Genomic DNA, 18,061 nt, shown 5'->3' with positions numbered 1-18,061 from the left:
TCTGCTTGAAACATGTTGGTATTACAGACTCAGTCAGGGACATGGAACCAAGCTGCTTACCTATTGCAGATTCAGTCTTCCCAGCCTGGTGCAGGTCTACAATTTTGTTTCTGGTGTCCTTTGACAGCTCTTTGGTCTTGGCCATAGTGGAGTTTGGAGTGTGACTGTTTGAGGTTGTGGACAGATGTCTTTTATACTGATAACATGTTCAAACAGGTGCCATTAATACAGGTAACGAGTGGAGGACAGAGGAGCCTCTTAAAGAAGAAGTTACAGGTCTGTGAGAGCCAGAAATCTTGCTTGTTTGTAGGTGACCAAATACTTATTTTCCACCATAATTTGCAAATAAATTCATTAAAAATCCTACAATGTGATTTTCTGGATTTTTTTTAATCATTTTGTCTGTCATAGTTGACGTGTACCTATGATGAAAATTACAGGCCTCTCTCATCTTTTTAAGTGGGAGAACTTGCGCAATTGGTGGCTGACTAAATACTTTTTTTCCCCACTGTAGACCTATTGAGCGAACAGCATTATTTAACAAAGTAAACAAGAGAGATAAGCTTTTGGCAAGAGCGCATTGGCTATCGCCGGTGAGTGAGCTGCTCATCATTGGGTGAGTAAGGGAAACTGGAAAGCTTTTTTAGGACTATAATTTCCTCCTCATATTGTACAATATGTGTCTCCCCGTACACCTAGGCTATTGATGTATTCAAGACAAGGTCGTTTTTATTGATCTCAGATTCTCAGTTTTCAGTGTCAAAGTAGCCTGCCATTTTGATAAGTTGTGAGGTATTAAAAAAGATTCTGCTAAAGTCTCCAGTCATCTAAAATGATGTAGAACTGCATGAAGTTAGTTTATAAAAGGCACCAAAAAAATCCTGGACCTAGGCTACAAAGTTTTTCCTCCATATGTGCAACTACTTTAATTGAAGTGCCTCTACTCTACTGCTCTATACCAGTACGCAAAAGTGTTGATAATGCATGCAATGCTTTATTATAAAGGTGATTTTTTTAAATGCATTTCGGTACCTCAGAGCCCCCCAGGTCAACCCAGTCTCGAGCTCACTTTTTTGTTCCGGCACCTCCCAAGTTACAAATTAAGCACTGGCATTAGGTAAGTCTGAATACCAACGACTGAGAAGTACGTAGGAAAGGCGTGCGTAGGAAAGGCATACATTTCCTAAGTCTGAATCAGGCCCCAAGTGCATCTTGTGGTCAAAAAATATTGTACTGTGCATTGTTTTCTCTCCCTATTAACGTTCTACAGACCTGTATGCCACCATCAATAGACATTTAAAGGATAACAAGTTTTACATTCACATGTTTGATGAAGATGCTCACAGGCATACTTTTGTTTTGTAAGTATACATGCTGTATACAGTATCTGTCTGTCAGTGTATTGGTGGTGATGTATGAGAGGAAGGAGGTGAGAATATAACAGAGCCAGTGAGGAAGGTGAGGAGGAGCAGGAGGAAGAGGAGGTGGTGAAGGAGGAGGAGGTGGTTAAGGAGAACGAGCAGGTGTAGGAAGAAGAGTTAGTGGGGGAGGATGTTTACTCACTCTGCATACAGAGTCCGTCAGTACAGTTCTGGGACTGTAGGACCATACCCTCGCAGTCCTTGCCTCCATTTTTGGGTGCAGGGGCAGTGCATTCTCTCCTGCGCCAGTGAGTGCACTCTGTACCACAGGTAGACCACTTACTCCACTCTGTCCACAACCCGTCAACTGTAGGGGAGAGAGAGATACAGGGTTCACTGGGATACAATATCAACACAGTTGATCTGGCTCTGAAGGTAAAATACAATACAAAACAGAGTTAGATGGAATAGTATAAAACAGAATATATTTTAATATACTATAGAACACAACAAAATGGAACAGAGTAGACTAGAACAGAACACAACATAATAGAACAGAGTAGACTAGAACACAACAGAATAGAACAGAATAGACTAGAACACAACAGAATAGAACAGAATAGACTAGAACACAACAGAACAGAATAGACTAGAACACAACAGAATAGAACACAACACAACAGAATAGACTAGAACAGAACACAACAGAATAGACTAGAACAGAACACAACAGAATAGACTAGAACAGAACACAACAGAATAGACTAGAACAGAACACAACAGAATAGACTAGACCAGAACAGAACACAACAAAACAGTATATGTGTCCATACCAGTGCAGAGGGAGGTGCATGCCAGCTTCTGGGTGGCCTGTCCATCACAGGGGGCTCCTCCGTTGAGCGGGGCGGGGTTGGTACAGCTGCGGGTACGCTTTTGGTAACCGCGGCCACAGCGACTGTTACACACCGACCACTCTGTCCATGTCGACCAGCCGCCGTTCACTATGGTAACAGAATGGAGAGCATAAACGTCTACACACACAAAACAGTTTGAATCTCGTCTTATCTTTGAATATTGGTCCCATTTTTGTTTTATTGTTGATGCGTGATCAGAGGGATATGCCAGTACAGGCAGGGCTAAAAATTGATTCTTCCCGGTACGGGACCTCCTACAGTGGTGTCCGAAATTAACACCCTTGATAAAGATGAGCAATAATGACTGTATAAAATAAATTAAATACTGAGCTACATTGTATCCTCAAAAATATAGGGAAATTATATTATTTTACACTAATACAATTGCTCAGAGAAAGATTTTGTTTAACAAGTAATATTTTTGTTAAAGGTAGGGGTCAAAATTGATAACCCAAAAGTGTAGTATTTGTTCACATATTCCTAAGCTCATACCCTCATAACCTCTCGCCATTACCAATAACAGGGGAGGATAGCATGTCTTGGGGTATGATCTTTGACCCTCTGTAACCTTATCACGCCTCATTATTCACGATTCATTCAGTATTATCCATAATCATGGTAGACTCCACATTAATGTTGAAGTGTTTAGAAACATATTATATTCTTATTTACAATAAAAGTGACTACATAATGTCAAAATACATTACTTACTATTAATTTCTATTGGGCAATCTGAAACAACCAAAATGAACTTGTAACGTCCCCCAGCAAGAAAACCAAAAATTGTCGCTTAAACAGAAAGGGGAAATAATAAAGTCACTGACAATAACTAAAACGAAACAGGTGGGGTTTAGGAGGGGTTCGGAAAGACACTCTTGGGCGTGTCCACATGCACAAGAAGAGGCAAATAAAAGAAAAACCACACACCAAATTAAAAGACAGGAAGCAAACACCTTCCCTCTAATGAGATGACCAACCAGCACAGGTGTAATACAGACTGACTAACGAGGTCACAACAATCGGTGCACCTTAATTGCTAACGTGGAAACTCGAAATACAAAATGGAAAAACCAAAGCCAGTAACACCTTCCCCCTTACCCTATATTTTTGTTGGACAAGTTTGCTCACAACCAACGGAAAATAACTTCCATCTCACAACATGATCAACTTAAATGTGTCGCTACTTATATGCGTCGCCTTCTCCATACAAACATGGCGTCTACTGGCTGTCATCAAAATGAAGACAAAAAACATTTACATATTTTTTTATATAGTTGGCTAAAACTCAGAGGTTAAAATAGGCTAAAATAATGTACGTTTCTAATGCTCTCGTCCCCTTGGAACGAGCGCAACCAAAACAAAACTCATTTCCAAAACGGCAAAACGTGCAGTCAAAATACATTGTGAGCCAGGGCTATACACTGGCTAAACACAAAACACAACGTATTGACTGACCTCAGACCTCAGGTGACAAGTGTGCCAAAAGGTTTTCTAGAGTCTCTGAGTTACTCAACCGTCCTACCGTCACAGGGTGTATTGGACTTTCCTCATACTCTTGAGGAAGACTAGAGTCAATGGTGACAGCAGTGGCTACATGCAGAACATCACTACCAGTTTCCACTGACTTCTCCGCCCGATCGTAATGGGTGAAGTATGGTTTCAACATGTTGACATGATACAGCCAGGTTTTTTTCCCTGCGCTCCGGTGTGGCAATGATGTAATCCAGGTTACCAATTTTTTTCAATATAGGGTAAGGGCCTGAAAAGCGAGCCTGTAACGGTGACCCCAGAAGGGCAACAAAACCAGGACTTGGTCACCCACATCGAAAGTGCAGTTTTGGGCCTTTCAATCGAACCAAACTTTAAGAATCTCCATCTCTGGGCCTCCGAGTGCCGCAGCGGTCTAAGGCACTGCATCGCAGTACTAGAGGCATCACTACAGACCAGGGTTTGATCCTGGGCTGTATCACAACCGGCCGTGATCGGGAGTCCCATAGGGCGGCGCACAATTGGCCCAGCGTCGTCCGGGTTCGGGGAGGGTTTGGCCGGGGGGGCTTTACATGGCTCATAGCGCTCTAGCGACTCCTTGTGGCGGGCCGGCTGCCTGCAGGCTGACCTCGGTCATCAGTTGAACGGTGTTTCAAATCAAATCAAATTTTTTTTGCCACATGCACAGAATACAACAAGTGTAGACATTACAGTGAAATGCTTACTTACAAGCCCTTAACCAACAATGCAATTTTTAAAGAATAAAAAAATATACAAATAAAAAGCAAACAACTAAAGAGCAGCAGTAAAATAAAATAACAGTAGGGAGGCTATCTACAGGGGGGTACCGGTGCAGAGTCAATGTGCGGGGGCACCGGCTAGTCGAGGTAATTGAGGTAATATGTACATGTGGGTAGAGTTAAAGTGACTATGCATAAATAATAGACAGAGTAGCAGCAGCGTAAAAGAGGGGGGTGGGGATGGGGGGGCAGTGCAAATAGTCCGGGTAGCAATGATTAGCTGTTCAGGAGTCTTATGGCTTGGGGTAGAAGCTGTTGAGAAGCCTTTTGGACCTAGACATGGCGCGGTAGCAGAGAGAACAGTCTATGACTAGGGTGGCTGGAGTCTTTGACAATTTTGAGGGCCTTCCTCTGACACCGCCTGGTATAGAGGTCCTGGATGGCAGGAAGCTTGGCCCCAGTGATGTACTGGGCTGTACACACTACCCTCTGTAGTGCCTTGCAGTCGAAGGCCGAGCAGTTGCCATACCAGGCAGTGATGCAACCAGTCAGGATGCTCTCGATGGTGCAGCTGTAGAGCTTTTTGAGGATATGAGGACCCATGCCAAATCTTTTCGGTCTCCTGAGGGGGAATAGGCTTTGTCGTGCCCTCTTCACGACTGTCTTGGTGTCTTTGGACCATGATAGTTCGTTGGTGATGTGGACACCAGGAACTTGAAGCTCTCAACCTGTTCCACTACAGCCCCGTCGATGAGAATGGGGGCGTGCTCAGTCCTCTTTTTTTCCCCTGTAGACCACAATCATCTCCTTTGTCTTGATCACGTTGAGGGAGAGGTTGTTATCCTGGCACCACACGGCCAGGTCTCGGACCTCCTCCCTATAGGCTGTCTCATTGTTGTCGGTGATCAGGCCTACCACTGTTGTGTCGTCAGCAAACTTAATGATGGTGTTGGAGTCATGCCTGGCCATGCAGTCATGGGTGAACAGGGAGTACAGGAGGGGACTGAGCACGCACCCCTGAGGGGCCACCGTGTTGAGGATCAGCGTGACAGATGTGTTGTTACCTATCCTTACCACCTGGGGGCGGCCCGTCAGGAAGTCCAGGATCCAGTTGCAGAGGGAGGTGTTTAGTCCCAGGGTCCTTAGCTTAGTGATGAGCTTTGTGGGCACTATGGTGTTGAACGCTGAGCTGCAGTCAATGAATAGCATTCTCACGTAGGTGTTCCTCTTGTCCAGGTGGGAAAGGGCAGTGTGGAGTGCAATAGAGATTGCATCATCTGTGGATCTGTTGGGGCGGTATGCAAATTGGAGTGGGTCTAGGGTTTCTGGGATGATGGTGTTGTTCAAAGCACTTCATGGCTACAGACGTCAGTGCTACGGGTCGGTAGTCATTTAAGCAGGTTATCTTAGTGTCCTTGGGCACAGGGACTATGGTGGTCTGCTTGAAACATGTTGGTATTACAGACTCAGTCAGGGACATGTTGAAAATGTCAGTGAAGACAACTTGCCAGTTGGTCAGCACATGCTCGGAGTACACGTCCTAGTAATCCGTCTGGCCCTGCGGCCTTCTGAATGTTGACCTGCTTAAAAGTCTTACTCACATCGGCTACGGAGAGCGTGATCACATAGTCATCCGGAACAGCTGGTGCTCTCATGCATGCTTCAAGCAAGCATAGAAGTGATTTAGCTCGTCTGGTAGGCTTGTGTCACTGGGCAGCTCATGGCTGTGCTTCCTTTTGTAGTCTGTAATAGTTTTCAAGCCCTGCCACATCCGACGAGTGTCAGAGCCAGTGTAGTACGATTCAGTCTTAGTCCGGTATTGACTCTTTGCCTGTTTGATGGTTTGTCAGAGGGCATAGCGGGATTTCTTTTAAGCGTCCGGGTTAGAGTCCCGCTCCTTGAAAGTGGCAGCTCTACCCTTTAGCTCAGTGCGGATGTTGCCTGTAATCCATGGCTTCTGGTTGGGGTATGTACGTACAGTCACTGTGGGGATGACGTCATCGATGCACTTATTGATGAAGCCAGTGACTGATGTGGTGTACTCCTCAAAGCTATCTGAAGATTCCCGGAACATATTCCAGTCTGTGCTAGCAAAACAGTCCTGTAGCTTAGCATCTGCATCATCTGACCACTTTTTTATTAACCGAGTCACTGGTGCTTCCTGCTTTAGTTTTTTGAATCAGGAGGATAGAGTTATGGTCAGATTTGCCAAATGGAGGGCGAGGGAAATCTTTGCATGTGTCTCTGTGTGTGGAGTAAAGGTGGTCTAGAGTGTTTTTCCCCTCTGGTTGCACATTTAACATGCTGGTAGAAATTAGGTAGAACGGATTTAAGTTTCTCTGCATTAAACCCATGGGGCGGCGCACAATTGGCCCAGCGTCGTCCAGGGTAGGGGAGGGAATGGCCGGCAGGGGATTTAGCTCAGTTCGTAGAGCATGGCGTTTGCAACGCCAGGGTTGTGGGTTCGATTCCCACAAATGTAAAATTAAAGTCCCCGGCCACTAGGAGCGCTGCCTCTGGGTGAGCGTTTTCCTGTTTACTTACTGTATGGCCTTATACAGCTCATTGAGTGCAATCTTAATGCCCGCATCGGTTTGTGGTGGTAGATAGACAGCTATGAAAAATATAGATGAAAAGTCTCTTGGTAAATAGTGTGGTCTACAGCTTATCATGAGATACTTTACCTCAGGCGAGAAAAACCTTGAGATTCCTTAGTATTAGATTTTGTGCACCAACTGTTGTTTACAAATATACACAGACCGCCACCCCTTGTCTTACCTGAGTCAGCTGTTCTATCCTGCCGGAATGGGGATCCCTAATAAATACAAATACAAATACCGGCTGCTTAAGAGCATTGCCACTCTGCAGAGACACAAACCTGTCTGAAACAAAGGGTTACACATCTGATCCAAAATCTTGTTTAGGAGATACACCAGTCCCAACCAGAGACTTAACGGGCTGGACTGCTCCCACAAGAAGAAATAGCTTTTCTCACTCTCATTTTTCTTTTTCAATTTAGAGACAATGTGTCCTTTCTCAGGGCAGTAATGACACACTGGTGGATACGAAAAACCAGTTTTCTGCCGATCTTTATCTTTGGGCACTGTAGAAAAAGACTGAAACCTCACAGTATGAGGTGACTTCTCTGGATTGCTTTTTGCGTAGGGATAACTACTGGGTGCTTTGTTTGTGAAGGTCGTTTTATGTGTGAACACAAACTCATCTGTAAGAACTACAGCTTTCTCAAGAGTGAGATCTTTGTGCTCATAAATGTAGGTAGCAACCCTTTGGTGAAGGCAATTCTTGAACTGCTCGAGATGTATGAGAGTCTTTAAATCCTCAAGGTCCTTGACCTCTTGAGAACCACACCACCGATTAAAAAGACATGCTTGTTCCCTTGCCAACTCAACATGGCTTTGTGATTCTGTCTTTTGTAATTTACGGAACTGTTGTCTGTATGCCTCTGGGACCAACTCGTAAGCCCAAAGGATAGTAGCTTTAACAGTGTCATAATCTGAACTCTGGTCAAGAGATAAAGCGGCGTACACTTTCTGAGCTTTTCCCACAAGAACAGGAGGAGGAGTGGTGACCAAATATCTTGTGGCCATTTTAGGGATGTGTCAATCCGCTCAAACAGAGTAAAATATACATCCTCCTCCTTTTCGTTGAAAGGCGGTACAAGTCGGCTGTTCCGACCAAGATCAAACTCTGTTGCGGGTGTAGGATGGCCTGATTGGATTTGGAGTGCTTCCAGATCTTTCTCCCTTTGTCGCGCTTCCAGCTCCATCTCTTTCAATCGAATGGCATGTGCACGTTCTTCTTCTTCTTCTTCTTCTTCTTGTTTTAGTCTGTTGTCTTCCCTTTCCTTGAGCTCTAATTTCTGTTGTTCCCATTTTGCCTTCAGTTCTACCTCTCTCAGTTGTACGTCTATGGGGTGTCCTCTACCATATCTATCTCTATGGGGTGTCCTCTACCATATATATATCTCTATGGGGTGTCCTCTACCATATATATCTCTATGGGGTGTCCTCTACCATATATATCTCTATGGGGTGTCCTCTACCATATATATCTCTATGGGGTGTCCTCTACCATATATATCTCTATGGGGTGTCCTCTACCACCCGTAGGAACCTCTTCATCATCCTCCCTCTCCAGAAGGATTTCCTCCTCCACCAAAGCAGTACCGATCAACTCTTTGACTACTGCTTTTGGATCGCCAGATGCCACCATGATGTCATAATGCTTTGAAATTACGAGCAGACTCGCATTTGTACATTTAGCTAGCATCTCCCATGTAGGCTTTCCAGATGTGCTCAGGGTGGATGTCAGATACAGGAATTCTACCACAAAATTGTATTTTTTAACAATAAAATATCTGGGCACAGCAGAAGTAGGTGATTAGAGAGACTACCATACTCATGGGAAACAAGATCCCGGACGAGCCCCCAATCTGTTACATTCCCCAGCAAGACAACCGAAAATTATTGCTCAAACAGAAAGGGGAACTAACAAAGAGTCACTGACAACAACCAAAACGAAACAGGTGGGGTTTTAGGAGGGGTTTGGAAAGACACTCTTGGGCGTGTCCACTGACAGTTGACTAGCAACAACAACTGGGACCTAAAAGACACCCACCATGAGTGGCCACTAAATGTGCCCAAGAAGAGGCAAACAAAAGAAAAACCACACACAAAACTGAAAGACAGGAAGTAAACCAAAAAGTGGAGCAAAATGAAAACAGGGACGATCAGATAAAGGATAGAACTAGAACTGTCTAGAACTCAAAATAGGGAGCGCCAATGAAAGGTATTAACCCTCCGTCTCTCAAGACAACTGGAGCACTGGGCCAGCACAGGTGAAACACCTTCCTTCTAACGAGATGACCAACCAGTACACAGACTGACTAACGAGGTGATGCCAATCGGTGTGCCCCACGTGCTAACGTCCAACCTCGAAATATAAATCATAAAAACAAAAGCCTGTATTTGTCTTTGTATTTATTATGGATCCCCATTAGTTCCTGCCAAGGCAACAGCTACTCTTCCTGGGGTCCAGCAAAATGAAGGCAGTTATACATTTTAAAAACATTACAATACATTCACAACAGATTTCACAACATATTAAGTGTGTGCCCTCAGGCCCCTACTCTACTACCACATATATATAACACAAAATGCATGTGTACATGTGTGTATAGTGTGTATGTTATCGTGTGTTTGTATGCATGTGTCTATTTTTGTGTTGCTTCACAGTCCCCGCTGTTCCACAAGGTGTATTTCTATCTGTTTTTTAAATGTAATTTTACTGCTGGCATTAGTTACTTGATGTGGAATAGAGTTCCATGTAGTCATGGCTCTATGTAGTACTGTGCACCTCCCATAGCCTGTTCTTGACTTGGGAACTGTGAAGAGACCTCTGGTGGCATGTCTTGTGGGGTATGCATGGGTGTCTGAGCTGTGTGCCAGTAGTTCAAACAGACAGCTCAGTGCATTCAACATGTCAATACCTCTCACAAATACAAGTAGTGATGAAGTCAATCTCTCCTCCACTTTGAGCCAGGAGAGATTGACATGCATATTATTAATGTTAACACTTTGTGTACATCCAAGGGCCAGCCGTGCTGCCCTGTTCTGAGCCAATTGCAATTTTCTTAAGTCCCTCTTTGTGGCACCTGACCACACGACTGAACAGTAGTCCAGGTGCGACAAAACTAGGGCCTGTAGGACCTGCCTTGTTGATAGTGCTGTTAAGAATGCAGAACAGCACTTTATTATAGATAGACTTCTCTCCATCCTAGCTACTGTTGTATCAATATGTTTTGATCATGACAGTTTAAAATCCAGGGTTACTCCAAGCGATTTAGTGTCCTCAACTTGCTCAATTACCACATTATTCATTACAAGATTTAGTTGAGGTTTAGGGTTTAGTAAAATGATTTGTCCCAAATACAATGCTTTTAGTTTTTTTAATATTTAGGACTAAATTATTCCTTGCCACCCATTCTGAAACTAACTGCAGCTCTTTGTTAAGTGTTGCTGTCATTTCAGTCGCTGTGGTAGTTGACGTGTTGAGTCATCCTCATACATAGACACACTGGCTTTACTCAATTTGAATTATTTATTTTACAGTCATTATTGCTAATCTTTATGAAGGGTGTCAATAACTTCAAACCCCACTGTATGTGTGCATGCACTATTTTCTATAGGCCTGTGGTGCTGGATGAGGCAAGCCTTCTTACCGCGCCCTTCCAGAACCTTTCCTGCACTGTTGGGAGGCTAATGGAGCCCAGCTGAGGGTAATAAGTCAATCAAGTGTGTGATTGGCTGGACAATCAGCCCAACAGTTGATTAGGCTGCTGCTGCTGTCATTTGAGGGAGAGGACTGGAGACAGCAGCAGACAGGTTCGGTCTGAAGGACACTCAGGTTAAGATAACGGCTGTGAGTTGAAGTTATACTTTAAGCTTCTTATTTGTAAGCATTTCTGTTGGTCAATTATGAAATAAAAGTTACGTTTGAACTGTTTACTCTGCCTCGCTGACCCTGAGACCATGGCAGTGGCCTCTCCCCTGGCTCTGTCACAGGTCCTAGTAATAAAGATGTCATATAACCTAATGTATTACCTTTTAAATGGGGCATGAACACAACCAACCAGGCATGACGTTTTCATCTGATTGGTGGGGATGTTTTAAAGCAGATTTCCTGCAATTCTACACATTTTGTCATGGGGCTGAGAGAAAGAAAAAAAGCAATTTTAAAGCTCATGTAACGATCCCGGCAGTCTGAGTCGGGTCCTGTCTGTGGACTAGTTTTTCTGCTCGTGATCTCCAGTTTCCCGAGGGTTCTGGAACGCTCCGGGGAGCTCTCTTGATTTCCGCACCTGCATCCCATCAGCAATCTGCACACCTGGTCCTGATCATCACCCTTCTTAGGCTCTGGCCTAACATCCATTCCCTGCCGGATCGTTAGCCATGAACAGTAGGTTTACCAGAGTATCAGTCTTAGAGCGTCTAGCGTTAGTTTTGTTGTTTTTGCACCTTGTTGGTTTGTTGTTTACTTACCTCCGTTTTGTTCCATCTGCAGTCACTCGTCCGGGACCTTCATCCAACCTCTGCCTGGTGGTCGGCGGCTGCCGAGCCATGATTGGATCAACCACTGCACCCCCCAACAACTAATCAACGCCGCCCGCTCTGTTCCCTGGATTATTCAGCATCACTCTTGAATTTGTAAATAAACACTCACCTTCGTTTCAACTTACCTTGTCCTGGTCTGCTTCTGGGTTCTGGCTTTGTAACTCGTGACAGAACGATCCGGCCAGTAATGAACCCAGCGGACCTGGACTCTGTTCGCCATGCCATTTCCCATCAGGAGAAGATGTTGGGACAACATAGCACGGCACTACAGGAGATAGCGTTGTCAGTTCGGAACCTTTCTACCGGTCTGACGGAGGTCCAGAACCAGCGCAAGTTTCCGGTGGAGGATCCACTACCGGTTTCACCCATCTCGCCTGCCGCGTCTGGAGCTGTGTCCTTCCGTGAGCCCAAGGTTCCGACGCCGGATAAATATGAGGGGGGGAGCTGGGAAGATGCCGTTCTTTCCTTATGCAGTGTGGGTTAGTGTTCGATCTACAGCCCTACTCTTATGCCACAGACAAGGCTAGGATAGCCTTTGTGATTGAGTTGCTGCGTGGTCGAGCGCTGGAGTGGGCTTCAGCCGTTTGGGAACGACAAGACCCCTGCATGGCTTCATACCAGGGGTTCACGGCCGAGATGAGGAAGCTCTTCGACCATTCCGTCCGAGGGAGGGACGCAGCTAGGCACCTGTTTTCGCTTCACCAAGGAACTCGCAGCGTGGCCGACTTCGTGATCGAGTTCAAGACGTTGGCTGTGGAGAGTGGGTGGAATGAGGAGTCTCTGCAAGCGGCCTTTTACCAGGGTCTGTCGGAGCAGCTCAAGGATGAGTTGATCTCCTATCCGGAGCCTAGTGACCTGGACAGCTTGGTAGCCTTGTCTATTCGGGTGGATAATCGAGTCCGAGAGCGAAGGAGGGAGAAGCAATGGGGTCCGTCCAATCGATCAGCTTCTCAGTTCCCAGTCGGGTCGGGTGGTGGACCAGAACACGTCGATCATTCTCCACCACAAAGGATTAGTGGAGAGGTCCTCTCTCCCGATTCTGAACCCATGCAAGTGGGGCGGCACGGGTTAACCAAGGAGGAGCGTCAACATAGACGTAAGACCAACTGCTGCCTCTACTGTGGTAGCTCGGGACATTACATCTCCACTTGTTCCCGGCGGTCGTCAAACTGCCCGGCTCGCTAAAGTTGGGAGGACTTTTAGCGAGCCAGTTTCAACCTCTCAGTACCTCTGTCAGACCCCGTTTCCCGGCTACCCTTGTGAACAGGAATCAGAGCTTAGCGATTAACGCTTTTATCGATTCAGGTGCCGATGGAAGCTTTCTTGATGCCGAGTTGGTGGAACAGCTGGGGCTTTCCAAGGAGCAATTGCCGGAAGCCATTGAAGCGACCACTCTGAACGGCAGTAGTCTGGCACGTATCACGATGAGGACTGAACCGGTTAAGATGCTGTTGTCGGGGGAATCATTCGGAGATGATTTCATTCTTCATTCTGCCGTCTTCCCATGTTCCTCTGGTCCTTGGATACCCCTGGCTGAAGGAACACAATCCCACGTTCGATTGGGTGACGGGCAAGGTAACGAGTTGGAGCCTTGATTGTCATGCTAACTGTCTCAAGACTGCCTGTCCCCATTCGGTTCCCAGTCAGGTGATTGAGGCTAAACCCCCAGATTTGTCCCTGGTTCCCGAGACATATCACGATTTGGGGGAAGTGTTCAGTAAGCAGAAGGCTCTGTCACTCCCTCCCCACCGACCATATGATTGTGCCATCAACCTGTTCCCTGGAGCTGTCTACCCCAAGGGAAGGTTATACAGTATCTCCCGCCCTGAACGTGAGGCTTTGGAGACCTACATCAAGGAGTCCCTAGCTGCTGGTCTCGTTCGTCCCTCGTCATCACCCCCTTGGGGCAGGATTCTTCTTTGTGGGTAAGAAGGATGGCTCTCTTCGACCGTGTATTGATTATCGGGGGTTGAATGACATCACGGTCAAGAACAAGTATCCCCTGCCCTTGATGAGTTCTGCCTTCGACTCCTTACAGGGTGCTACGGTGTTCACCAAGCTAGACCTACGCAATGCGTATCACATGGTCCGGATCAGAGAGGGAGACGAGTGGTTGACGGGGTTCAATACACCGATGGGTCACTTCGAGTATCAGGTGATGCCGTTTGGACTGACCAATGCTCCAGCGGTATTCCAGAGTATGGTGAACGACGTCCTGAGAGATATGATCGGTCTCTTTGTGTTTGTTTACCTGGATGACATTCTGATCTTCTCGAAGGAACCTTCCGACCACGTCCAGCATGTCCGGCAGGTTCTGCAGCGATTGTTGGAGAATCGCCTGTTCGTGAAGGCCGAGAAGTGCGAGTTTCACGCCCACACGACATCCTTTCTCGGGTACATCATCTCCAGGGGAGAGATTAGGATGGACCAGGAGAAGGTTAGAGCGGTTCTGGAATGGGCCCAGCCCGGTACGAGATTGCAGCTCCAGAGATTTTTGGGGTTTGCGAATTTCTACCGCAGATTCATCCGGGATTACAGCCGTGTGGCCGCTCCATTAACGGCCTTGACTTCCAGTATCAGGAGCTTCAAGTGGAATCCGGAGGCGGATCGAGCGTTTCTGGATTTGAAGAGGCGATTCACCAACGCACCGATTCTCTCTCAACCGGACACGGCCCGTCAGTTCGTCGTTGAAGTGGACGCGTCTGATGTGGGAGTTGGCGCCATCCTGTCGCAGCGATGCTCCACGGACAGTAAACTCCATCCCTGCGCCTACTACTCTCGTCGCCTTTCGCCTGCGGAGAGGAATTACGATGTGGGTAACCGGGAGCTTCTCGCGGTGAAACTTGCCTTGGAGGAGTGGCGCCACTGGTTGGAGGGGGCGGAGCAGCCGTTTATTGTCTGGACTGACCACAAGAATCTTGCTTACGTGCAATCGGCTAGACGTCTCAACTCCCGTCCAGGCCAGGTGGTCGTTGTTTTTCGGACGATTCAATTTTTCCCTGACGTTCCGACCTGGATCTAAGAACGGCAAGGCGGACGCCTTGTCTCGGATGTTCTCCAAGACGGAGGAGAGTGGGTCCAAGACCGAGACTATTCTCCCCCGGAACTGCGTCGTGGGAGCTGTTAGGTGGAAGATTGAGGAGGAGGTGATGGCGGCCCTTCGGACGCAGCCCGGTCCCGGTAACGGTCCACCCGGTTGGTTGTTTGTGCCTGAGTCGGTTCGTCCTGCGGTCCTCAAATGGTCCCACGCCAGCAAGATGGCTTGTCACCCTGGCGTGGCTCGGACGATGGCGTTTCTTCGCAGACGCTTTTTGGTGGCCTGCCATGGCCGAGGATACTCGGGGTTATGTTGCTGCCTGTCCAGTGTGTGCGCAGAATAAGAGTACCAATCGGCCCAGCTCTGGACTACTTCACCCCCCTTCCTATTCCCCGCGACCATGGTCGCATCTGGCCCTGGACTTTGTCACTGGGTTGCCCGCTTCTGAGGGGAACACGGTCGTTCTGACTATCGTGGACAGATTCAGCAAGTTCGCCCACTTTGTGCCAATTGCCAAGCTTCCCTCTGCCTCGGAGACGTCCGAGATCCTGGTTAGGGGAGGTTTTCAGGGTCCACGGTTTGCCCAGTGATATCGTTTCCGACCGTGGCCCTCAGTTTACCTCTGCTGTCTGGAAGTCCTTCTGTTTGGCCATTGGAGCTACAGTCAGTCTCACATCTGGTTTTCACCCCCAATCTAATGGTCAGGCGGAGAGAGCCAACCAGAAGATGGAATCCACGCTACGCTGCCTGGCCTCTTCCAACCCTACCTCCTGGGTCTCTCAGTTGCCTTGGGTTGAGTATGCCCACAATACTCTCCCTACATCTGCCACTGGGATGTCTCCCTTCCAGTGCCTGTATGGCTACCAACCTCCCTTGTTCCCTTCTCAGGAGAGGGAGCTCTCAGTGCCTTCTGTTCAGGCCCATATTCGTCGTTGCCACCGGACCTGGCATCGGGCCAGAAAGGCACTCCTTAGAGTTTCGGACCGGTATCAGCTCCAGGCGAATCGTCGCCGGATCCCCGCTCCCACCTATACCATCGGAGATAGGGTCTGGTTGGCCACACGGGATCTTCCTTTACGGACTGAGTCTAGGAAGTTGTTACCGGGTTCATTGGTCCGTTTGTGGTGGAGAAGGTGATCAATCCGGTGGCAGTTCGACTCAAACTCCCGAGGACGCTCAGAGTCCATCCCACCTTTCATGTCTCCTGCCTCAAGCCTGTTTTCCTCAGTCCTCTGTTGCCTCCTCCGCCTCCTCCTCCTCCTCCTCGGATGATCGGAGGTGGTCCTGCCTACACGGTGCGACGCATCATGGATTCCAGACGGCGGGGCCGGGGTTTCCAGTATCTCGTGGACTGGGAGGGGTATGGTCCTGAAGAGAGGAGTTGGATTCCGCGGCGACAGATCCTAGATGCTGACCTCATCCGTGACTTCTACCGCCTCCATCCTGGCGCTCCGGGAGTCCGCCCGGTGGCGTTCGTCGGAGGGGGGTACTGTAACGATCCCGGCAGTCTGAGTCGGGTCCTGTCTGTGGACTAGTTTTTCTGCTCGTGATCTCCAGTTTCCCGAGGGTTCTGGAACGCTCCGGGGAGCTCTCTTGATTTCCGCACCTGCATCCCATCAGCAATCTGCACACCTGGTCCTGATCATCACCCTTCTTAGGCTCTGGCCTAACATCCATTCCCTGCCGGATCGTTAGCCATGAACAGTAGGTTTACCAGAGTATCAGTCTTAGAGCGTCTAGCGTTAGTTTTGTTGTTTTTGCACCTTGTTGGTTTGTTGTTTACTTACCTCCGTTTTGTTCCATCTGCAGTCACTCGTCCGGGACCTTCATCCAACCTCTGCCTGGTGGTCGGCGGCTGCCGAGCCATGATTGGATCAACCACTGCACCCCCAACAACTAATCAACGCCGCCCGCTCTGTTCCCTGGATTATTCAGCATCACTCTTGAATTTGTAAATAAACACTCACCTTCGTTTCAACTTACCTTGTCCTGGTCTGCTTCTGGGTTCTGGCTTTGTAACTCGTGACAGCTCATTTCCTGCAATTCCACACATATTGCCATGGCTTAAGCTGTGTACTTATGCTATCTGAGTGAATCAAAATATTATAACACAGTCCATGGGGGCCCAATGCCATGACATTTTTTTTAGAATTTTAGATTCTGCGTGACTGTCTAGTTTTATTCTGGTGGTTGTTAGTTCTCAGAGATGATCTTTTAAAAAATGTATAGCGCCGTTATCTTTTCTATATAATTTATATCTGGTTTTAGTTTACACTGAAAACATTTTACTATCCTGAAAATGAGTTAGTGGGCAGACATTATTTAGCAGCGTTGGCCTGCTGCTACTAAATGAATACAGTGGCTTGTGAAAATATTCACCCCCCTTTGCATTTTTCCTATTTTGTTGCCTTACAACCTGGAATTAAAATTGATTTTTGGGGGGTTTGTATCATTTGATTTACACAACATGCCTACCACTTTGAAGATGCAACCTTTTTTTTTGTGAAGCAAACAAGAAATAAGACAAAAAAACAGAACTTGAGCGTGCATAACTATTCACCCCCCCCCAATCTTTAAGTCATACCACAGATTCTCAATTGGATTGAGGTCTAGGCTTTGACTAGGCCATTCCAAGACATTTAAACGTTTCCCCTTAAACCACTCAAGTGTTGCTTTATCAGTATGCTTAGGGTCATTGTCCTGCTGGAAGGTGAACCTCCGTCCCAGTCTGAAATCTCTGGAAGACTGAAACAGGTTTCCCTCAAGAATTTCCCTGTATTTAGCGCCATCCATCATTCCTTCAATTCTGACCAGTTTCCCAGTCCCTGCCGATGAAAAACATCCCCACAGCATGATGCTGCCACCACCATGCTTCACTGTGGGGATGGTGTTCTCGGGGTGATGAGAGGTGTTGGGTTTGCGCTAGCAATAGTGTTTTCCTTGACGGCCAAAAAGCTCAATTTTAGTCTCATCTGACCAGAGAACCTTCTTCCATACGTTTGGTGTATTAGTACCTTCTTCCACACCAAACGTGTTTGCTTATTTTTTTCCGTAAAGCCCAACTCTGTGGAGTGTACGGCTTAAAGTGGTCCTATGGACAGATACAACAATCTCCGCTGTGGAGAGGCCTCTTCCTTGGTACTGGGGCTGGCTGTGCCAGCAGGCCTTGGTACTGGGGCTGGCTGTGCCAGCAGGCCTTGGTACTGGGGCTGGCTGTGCCAGCAGGCCTTGGTACTGGGGCTGACTGTGCCAGCAGGCCTTGGTCCTGGGGCTGGCTGTGCCAGCAGGCCTTGGTCCTGGGGCTGGCTGTGCCAGCAGGCCTTGGTCCTGGGGCTGGCTGTGCCAGCAGGCCTTGGTCCTGGGGCTGGCTGTGCCAGCAGGCCTTGGT

At 47.4% G+C, this 18,061-nt stretch overlaps 1 protein-coding gene across 1 annotated transcript in view; it reads right to left on the bottom strand.

Moving 5' to 3' along the window:
- Positions 1-18,061, bottom strand: part of LOC121584380 (netrin receptor UNC5C) — a 266,651-nt gene that overhangs the window by 78,652 nt on the left and 169,938 nt on the right. The window contains exons 6-7 of the mRNA XM_045225902.1: positions 2,195-2,362; positions 1,564-1,728 (exon numbers count right to left, since the gene is read on the bottom strand). Of these exons, the coding sequence (XP_045081837.1) occupies positions 1,564-1,728; positions 2,195-2,362 (333 nt within the window). The remainder of the gene's footprint in view (positions 1-1,563; positions 1,729-2,194; positions 2,363-18,061) is intronic.

Source organism: Coregonus clupeaformis, chromosome 16 (genome assembly GCF_020615455.1).
Source record: "Coregonus clupeaformis isolate EN_2021a chromosome 16, ASM2061545v1, whole genome shotgun sequence".
Classification (NCBI taxonomy): Eukaryota; Metazoa; Chordata; class Actinopteri; order Salmoniformes; family Salmonidae; genus Coregonus; species Coregonus clupeaformis.
This window is presented reverse-complemented; position numbering and strand designations above follow the sequence as displayed.